This window comes from Galeopterus variegatus, unplaced genomic scaffold (genome assembly GCF_000696425.1).
Source record: "Galeopterus variegatus unplaced genomic scaffold, G_variegatus-3.0.2 Scaffold196, whole genome shotgun sequence".
In the NCBI taxonomy this organism is placed as follows: domain Eukaryota; kingdom Metazoa; phylum Chordata; class Mammalia; order Dermoptera; family Cynocephalidae; genus Galeopterus; species Galeopterus variegatus.
In genome coordinates, this window is record NW_007726307.1 from 443198 (window position 1) to 452127 (window position 8930).

Consider the following 8930-nt stretch of genomic DNA (forward strand, 5'->3'; position numbering starts at 1 on the left):
GCATGTTGCTGATAATATCAGTCTAGGGTTTGATCCCTTTACTGGCCAGCCACCAAAAAAAAAATAAATTAAAAAATTAGGGTGAGGTATGGCAAGGACAATCTTTGGGATCTGGATCATTTAAAAGGTTACATTCAAGGTCACATCAAGCTAAAGTCAATGTCAGAATGATCACCAGTTTTAGGATGAGGGTCGAGGTCAGAGGTCAAGGTCCATTTCAATGTCACGTTCAAGGTCAGGGCCAAAGGAACAAAATCACAGAAATAGTTGACTGATTTATAGATGTGAGCATCACTGGGCCCAAAGCTGGAGAAGCCTCTGCTCCTCTAAAGGCCAAGTAACACCCAAATAAGGCATAGCACAAAATAGAGAACCAGAGAAAGATGAAAGGCATGCTCCATCAACCAGGATGGAGTTGTAGTTGTGGATGATCTACTCACAGCATCTGAGCTTCCAAAAATGCTATCATCAACCAGGATGGAGTTGTAGTTGTGGATGATCTACTCACAGCATCTGAGCTTCCAAAAAGGCTATTTTTTTTTTTTGTCCTTTTTGAGACCGGCCGCACCACGCTCAGCCAGTGAGCGCTGTGAGCGCACCGGTCATCCTTATATAGGATCCAAACCCGCGGAGGGAGCGCTGCTGCACTCCCAGCGCCACACTCTCCCGAGTGTGCCACGGGCTCGGCCCCAAGAATGCTATTCTTAACACATGAAGTATGTACCAAGAAGAGGCATGAGGAAAGAAAGCAACTGACAAGCTTGAAAAGTGGAAATGTAGAAAAGCACAGAAAAGCAGAATTCAAGATCTAAGTCAGTGGTGCACTTTTTCCAAACCTAAACTGACCCACTACTATTTTATAAAATTATTTCTAGGTACCATCTATTCATTTCCAGCTGATGACTTATATATGTTAGAATACAGGGGTCCTGCTGCCAAATCTTCCTCTCATAAAAAAATGCACATTTATGTGATATCTAAGTGTTATTAGCATCTAAGTCAATTAAAGAAATAAAATACACAACACATGGCTAGGTTATAGTCATACCTACAAGCCGTGCATGGCCTATGGGTCACTAGGAGTTTGTGGCTGCTCCTCTAAAGGGACACAATGCTTTTTTCATTCAGGGTCCCCACACACCCAAATACTGTGATTAAAAACAAAAACCCAAAAAAACTAGGGACAGATAATACAGGGTTGCATATGAGAAGGCCTGTCAGCCTCAAAGCCCCCACGTGCCCAGCTAAGGAGGTCTCTGTTGCTTGATCAAGCATTGGCCATGATCAACTAATGTGGTCTCTACTGAGCCAAGGTTCTGGAAGAGGGAAAAAAAGACAGGTCAAAGGCAAATGATCTTTGTTCTTGTTAAGTTTTATTGGCATCACGTTCATCTCTTTACAGAAGAACTCAGCCCACACCCTAGAATGTAGACCTTTGGAAAAAAGGGGAAGAACTCCATGAAGCAAGCTACAATGCAGGGCAGGTCCTAGGAAGGGAGCAGAACCGCCAAGGTTCCAACCAAAGAAGTGGTTAATAATAGGCAACACTGGGGAAATGGGCGGGGAGAAGGAAAAAAGGTCTGCTAACCTAAGGATACCACAACCCTGAAAGGAGCGCCTTCTAGAACAAAGGTAAAATCACTACGACAGATCTGTTGGGCTTTTCCTTTCCCTCTTATAATAAGATGCTGATCTAACAGGGGAGTTTTGAAGTGTGAAGCAGGGGGAAAAAAGGGAAAATGAGAATTTTAATTTCTGAAATAACAGCCATTTATCCATTGCACATACTACTGTATTATGCAAATCAACCTTTTGGAAAATTCAGACACAGAAGGGAACTAGACAGTTTCCCCCCTGGAGAGATAAAAAGCTTTTTGGCTCTTAAGTCTTTGATAAAAGGCATACATAATCCTTGTGTCTACTGTACAGAATACTGTCGCTAGCTGAATTTCCGAATTCTGAGTCACTAACATCTGCAGTCCAGACAGGGTTCAACCCTCCATCTTACACACCTGCATTACAGGACTTACACATAACCCAAGAATTTCTTACACTAATTTATACATTTTTAATTGGTTGCATATATTAACATGTACTATAAGATTCTTTTCTAAGAAGCATTACATAATAAATGGATACTGTAAAAAGATCTGATTAGTTAAAAGTAACAAGCATTAACAGATACATACAAAACTCAGCCTGATCAGACTGGGTGTGAGCCTGTAATGAAGCGTGGGGCACCAGCCTTCTCAAGGGGTAGCCTTCAAAGAGGGAGGGGTGGGGGTAAAAAGACCACAAGACCGTTAAAAAAATCAGATAACCAATTAGACACAGATTAACTGTAAACAGTTCTCTCTCTCCAGTGGACAAAAAGAGTAAGCTTCCAATGCCAACTCCACATGAGAGCGATTTCTACAGCCAGCCTGTTCTGCTGCCATACACAAGGGCTGGGGGTGGGGAGTACGCGGGCAGACCCCAAGGAGCCATCACAGGCATGGGCTGTTGGTCTGTTGCATAAGACCTGTATGTGTGTCTGTTATGTGTGGGGGTGCAACTGTGTTTGGTGGGGTTTCTTTTGGCAGCTGGATGTGAGAGATCAATTTATGTTTTGTTTGGAAGAGGAGAGGGCTTGTGTTTGAAGGCCTAAGTGTGTTCTTGGTCTATGAAGGACTCTGTGCTCTACTCTCACTGCCCCTTCAGCAACTGCAGCTTTCTGCTGAGGTCTTGGCCCGGTCATTCTTGTCCAGTTTGATGGGTTCGGGGAATTCATTGTACAGCTCCACCTCCGTTTCCTGGTCATGGAGAGAGAAAGAGGCTGGTTACTCAGGGCACAAGGAAATTCCACTTCTAAGCTCTGGCCCTTTCTGTCCAGGAATGGCAAACATCTACGTGGGCATAGTGGGTAGGGAGCTGGAAAGTGGAACATGACCAAGCAGTGAGAAGAGTGCTCCGGCTGAATATGCTCAACTTTCAAAGGACGAACAAGAGGAAAACAGATTATGTGATATATCCAGGTCAATGTGAAGAGAGAAATTCTGCTGGAGGAGCAGCAGTCTGCACTGAGCAATGAGGACAGAAGCTGACTGATGCTCTTGATCAGATCACAGATGAGATCTGAGCAGGCTCATGGACCACATGCAGCTCATCTACTTTCTGGCCCAATAGATTTGCCTGCTCTGAATGTTTCCCTTACATGGAACCATACAACATGGGATCATTTGCAACTGGCTTCTTTCACTAGCGTGTATCAGGACTTCATTCCTTTTCACGGCTGAACACTCTTCTAGTTAATTCACAGATAAACCACCTCTTGTTTATTCACTCATCAGATGATGGACATTTGGGTTGTTTCTACTTTGTGAAACTCATAATAATGAATAGCAACATTTTACATTCCCACCAGTACTAGGAATTCATTGAATATGAAGGCAAAGGATCTGAAAAATTATAAAATCTTACTGAAGGATATAAAACAAACCTAAAATAATATCTATTATGAACTGAAATGTTTGTGTCCCAAAATTCATATGTCGAAATCCTAACCCCCAGTAGGGCTGAATTTGGAATAAGGTTAAATGAGGTCACACGGGTAGGGCTCCGATCCGACAGGATTAGTGTCCTTATTAAGGAGAGACAATACCAGAGAGTTTGGTCATGCGTGCTCTCTCTCTCTCTCAGTCTCTCTCTACACACAGAGGAAAGGCCATGTGAGGACACAGTGAGAAAATGGCAGTCTCTAAGCCAGGAAGACAGCCCTCACCAAAAACTAAATTTGCCAACACCTTGATCATGGATTTCCATCCTGCAGAACTGTGAGAAAACAAAATGTCCCTTGTTTAAGCCACCCAGTTTGTGTATTTCATTATGGCAGCCTAAGCAAACTAATATAATAGTTGTAATGCAATTTCAATCATAATCTCAATAGGTTTTTATTTGGGGCGGGGGGAAGAGGAGGGAGGAAAAAGGTGGAAGTGGAACAAAATAATTAATTTAAATGGAAAATGCCCCAAAATATCCAAGGAAAAAATACAAAAAATAGTGAACTTACTTTACCGGGGTCAAACTGTACCACAAAGGCAGTCAAATCAAGATGGTACAGGCAAAGAAATGTGGTCATTGCCAGAACAGATGAAGACAGATCAGAAATGGATCCCAACACACATGAGCACTTAATACAATAAAGGGCATGACTCCATTCAGCAGGGAACGGTTTGTTTGAAAATGGGCTACTAGTGCTTAGAACTTTCAGAAAGGGCAAGCCTCGATTTCTTGCCATAAGCCAAATAAATTCAAGCTGCATGGGAGAAAATCTAGACACATTTCTAGAAATCTAGAAATTTAAAATGACGTACCTGACTAAAAAATTACTATTTTTTCTATGGCCAAAGGATACAAGAAAGACAACAGAATTGGAAAAATCACTTGCAATGCAGTGCTAATGTACCAGCCATCCTCGGCAGAGAAAACCCAAACGGGGCTCAGAGGGACCAGTAGCTATGAAGGTAGCGTAGCAATTTACACACTCAAAGACTGGCACAGTGTCAGCAGTTGCTGGTGGGAAGTAGGGTAAAGAAAACTCACATTGCTGGAGGGAGCTTAAGTATCCCTCCGGGGGAAAGCCATCTGGCAACATCTCTTAATAATAAAACATATCCTTCAGTCTAACACTCTTTCTCCTAATGGGCTAGCTTGAAGAAATAAAAGCATTATTCTAAAGCAACAGGGACAGCAATGATCAGAGAGTAAAACTCCAACAGTGAGGCCAGTCAACAGGGAACAAGTGGAAAACGTGTCCCTACACGTGTCTCAATTCCCATGCAACTGTATGAACATTAAGAAAAAAACAATACATCCTTAATCTAGGTGTGAGGGTGGGGGTTGGGGGTGGACGGCAAAAAAGACCCAAGTCTGCATCCTGCTCAGTTCCTTACACTATATCTGTTTCTTAGCAGGGGCTCTCCTGGCACTTTGGGTGGAACAATTCCTCATGGGGTAGGACTGTTCATTTCATTGTGGAACACTTAGTTCAGCCCCCACCCATGCCAGGATTTCCCCTGTCCTTAGAACAACCTATTCCAAATATCTCTCTGCCTGCATGTCCAGGTGCCCTGTCCAGCTGAGAACCACCACCTTTGACACACCAAGCTTCTTCCTGGAGCTGCAGAACCTGCACCGCCCTTTACTGCCACTACTTGCTTCCTTCAGTGCTCTCTGCATCCCGCTCCACTCCAGCGTCGGAGGATGCCTCGGGACCTGCCTTAACTCACTACTGGCCCTCACAGAGGTGCTCAAACAGTCTCAACTCACATGTAAGTAGTTATATCTGATCATAAGAAAAGTTAACTAGAGGTCTAGAAAATTGAATTCCTTGAATAAAGGTTTCCTGCATTTTCTTTATTGTTTCTGTTGTGCACTTAACTGTTCCCAGGAAAAAAAAAGTTACTGGTCACTGGTACGTTGGGAGTTGAAAGAATCCGTCTCATTTAATCTTCACCATCACTCTGCAAAGCAGGTACTCCCATTTTACAGGTGAGGGGATAGAAGCTCAGATATGATTTTAAAAACCCAAACTTCCCTGATTTGATCATCACACATTATATATATGAATTGAAATATAACCCTATACCCCATAAATATGTATAAATTAAGTACATTTCAAGTAAAAAATTCCTTAAAAAAAAAAAAAACTTAGCTCTAATGACTGGTAGCAGAGCTGGGATTCAAATTCAAGTTTATCTCCTTTTTTTGGGGTGGCTGGTTGGTACAGGGATCAAACACCCCTGACCTTGGTGTTAGAGCACCACCCTCTAACCATCTGAGCTAACAGGCTAGACTTTTTATTTTCTTTTTTTTGGTAGCTAGCCATCTCCTCCTTAAATAGAAGCAGCAATCTGATTAGGGGCCTCCTAGTGGCCTGAGCTCCTACTAGCATAAAACAAAATAGGAACAAGCCCAGTCAGACAAAGGTGGCCTCAGCCAAAGTCTTCACTGCCCTCCATCTTTTAGATTGTTGACAAGAAAGTGGAATTTCTGGAAGCTTAAGCATAATATATCATTATCTTTCCAGATAAACACACAGGTTTTTCTGGCAATATGGAAGAAAGAATCAGGAAGAAGGTTAAGGACAAGGAGTGCAGGTAGGAGGTGGGTCAGTGATCAGGCAATCACTAGAGGGAGCCAGACAGCTGCTGGAGACCCACCTGTTTAAGTGCATTCCGTGCAATCGTCTGGAAAGCCTGCTCCACATTGATGGCCTCCTTGGCACTGGTCTCAAAGTAGGGAATGTTGTTTTTGCTGTAGCACCAGGCCTGTGCCCGCTTCGTGGCCACCTGGGAAGAGGAAGCAGGGCACGTGTGCTCATAACAGAAGCAGCAAGCACTGACTCAATCCTCCAGGGTTATCGCCCTCGTCTACAGGTGGCACATGTGAGGGAACAGATGTGGGGAATGAGGGTGTTGGGGAGACCTGCTGCTCACCCAGGGCCACTCTGCTGGCTATGCTTAGTAAGGCTAGGATTCAAACTCAACACCTCCCTCTGTCCACAACCCACACCTTCTGACCCTCAGTTCAACATAAAAGCAGTGTGTGAAAGGCAATAAGCAGGTAGGCCAGGAAGAAATGAATTCTCTCTCCTGGGACCTCAGAGATTCGAGCACGGGAAGTGCGTGGCAGCTTGGTCTTAAGGTTTGTGGTCTCTTCCCCACTACTCCTAATGTTATGTCACCTGTGCCACACACTCAAGTGCCATGGAATTCTGCAGCTCTCACCAACACCCCTGCCTCCCACAGATCCTAATTCCTTCCCCAACCTCTAGCCCATTTCCAGCCAAGAAACAAGGAATAAGTCACTTGGGAAGGACAGAAAAGGGATCAATGGGCAGAAATACACCCAGCTATAATTAGTGAGAGTCTATGTTTCCAACAGAAATGTTATCTGAAAATACACCAGAGCAATCTTCTGCACACACGGAGATCCAAGCAGCCCCTTGAGGCGTTAGGAGGGCACCGAGTGACAAAATCTAATTCCTTCCTTCAAACTGCAGAAAGGGAACTAAGGCTCTGAGAGCAAAGACAATGGCTGAAAGTCGCAGGAAGCTGGGGGCAGTAAAGGGACTTAAAGTCAGGTGGTCTGGGTCCTGGTCCTCAAAGCTGGCTAGTCTTTGGGCTGGGCGAAGTACACCAACACCTTCCAGAGCCACTGTGGCTTAGCACAGAACCCTCCAAGTTCAGGGCCGACCCTGTGGCTCACTCGGGAGAGTGAGGCACTGGGAGCGCCGAGGCCGCAGGTTCGGATCCTGTATAAGAATGGCTGGTGCGCTCACTGGCTGACCGCGGTGCAGGCGACACCACGCCAAGGGTTATGATCCCCTTACCGGTCACAAAAAATCAAAACAAAACAAACAAAAAAAAGAACCCTCCAAGTTCACAAGGCCCCAGGAGCAGGTGTCTGGGATCATTCCCTCCATCTTCAGCACTTACTTGTCTATTTTCAAGGTCAATCTTGTTTCCCAGCACAACAAAAGGGAAGTTTTCAGGATCCCGGGGACTGGCCTGGATGAGAAACTCATCTCTCCAGCTATCAAGAGTTTTGAATGTGTTGGGGGCAGTCACATCAAATACCAGAACGCAGCAGTCTGCGCCCCTGTAGAAGGCCACACCGAGAGACTGGAACCGTTCCTGTCCCGCTGTGTCCCAGATCTACGAGAGACAAAACAATTTATTCCTTGGGGGATACTTGCAGAGCAGCAAGAGTATGTGAGTGTGTGTGTGCGTGTGTGTGTGTAGTGCCAGAGGAAATGGGCTGGATTGCAAGGCTACCCACAATGACAAGTGACTTCAGAATTCAGGAAGCAGATTTAATACTAGAATATCCAAAACAACCCTGACTAATAGCGTGTGTAAGTATGTGTGTGTCTATGAGGAAGTGATATTGAGTCTGATCTCTAAAAATTTTTTATATCTTGATCTAGGTAGGGGTCACATGGGTAGATATGTATGTAAAATTCGAGCTATAAACTTAAGATTTATGTACTCTGGGAACTTTCTGGAGGTGATGGAAACAGAAGAAGGTGATTACTCACTAAATTGTACAGTTAAATCTACGCATTTTACTGCATGTAAAGTTTACCTAAACAAAAAGAACAGCATGTTTTATTTTATTTACACTATATCTCAATTAAAAAGCAAAACAAAACAAAAAACTCTAACAGAAAGTGACTGACAGGAAGACGATAACGCACACAAGAGCAAAGACTAAACCATGTACTACTGGCCAGCTAAAGACCATTCATCGTTCACTGCCACGCTAGGCTGCATTTCCTCTCTGCCCCAGATCCCTAACAGCCGCTCAGTCAGAACCTGACAGACGTGATGATGGCTTAGATATGAGGATGAAGGGCAGTAAAAACAAATTTAAATCCAATTATTCCACTGCCTCTCAGCAGGGTAGGACTAAACACTTCTGCACCCCAATACAATAAGCAAAGCCCATACATGGCGACAGAACAGGGTCTGCAGCAACAGTATGTGACCAGGTGGGGGTTGTGCCGCGCTCACCTTGGTGCTCTTCTGGTTTTCCAGCATTCTACACTGAATATGTGAATTCAATGAACTCTGAATTGAAAAATAACTCTTTTCTCCTACAAGGTGACTAAGTTGTAGGGGTAATCAAGAACTGGGTCACACAGTAAGTCAAGTAGAAACTGACAATTACTCCTACAAGGAGAAAGTAGAAAAGGAAGTTGCAAAAACAGAACTCAAATCTAGGCTTGGACAAAGTAAAAAAAAAAAAGTTCCTATCAGGGAAATAACACCGTTATTATGCAAACATTTGGAAAATAAGCAAAAGCATAAACAAAAAAACACACCGGGCCTCCTGCCTCATGGGGCCCTCATGAGCTCCCATCTTGCTCCATGTTGTGGGGTTTTCTG

The 8930-nt window shown here is 44.0% G+C and overlaps 1 protein-coding gene and 2 long non-coding RNA genes across 4 annotated transcripts in view; 1 reads left to right on the plus strand and 2 right to left on the minus strand.

Annotated features, from left to right (window-relative positions):
* Positions 1–242, minus strand: part of LOC103584187 — a 1318-nt gene extending 1076 nt beyond the window's left edge. Inside the window, exon 1 of the long non-coding RNA XR_549943.1 lies at positions 5–242. This is a non-coding gene — a long non-coding RNA (uncharacterized LOC103584187). The remainder of the gene's footprint in view (positions 1–4) is intronic.
* Positions 1–5393, plus strand: part of LOC103584195 — a 17709-nt gene extending 12316 nt beyond the window's left edge. Inside the window, exon 2 of the long non-coding RNA XR_549946.1 lies at positions 5104–5393. This is a non-coding gene — a long non-coding RNA (uncharacterized LOC103584195). The remainder of the gene's footprint in view (positions 1–5103) is intronic.
* The window catches only part of RAB7A (RAB7A, member RAS oncogene family), an 86414-nt gene continuing 78837 nt past the window's right edge, over positions 1354–8930 (minus strand). For both annotated transcript variants that reach the window (XM_008565275.1, XM_008565282.1), the window contains exons 4-6: positions 7479–7697; positions 6201–6329; positions 1354–2792 (exon numbers count right to left, since the gene is read on the minus strand). In XM_008565275.1, the coding sequence (XP_008563497.1) occupies positions 2697–2792; positions 6201–6329; positions 7479–7697 (444 nt within the window). In that variant the 3' untranslated portion in view covers positions 1354–2696. The remainder of the gene's footprint in view (positions 2793–6200; positions 6330–7478; positions 7698–8930) is intronic.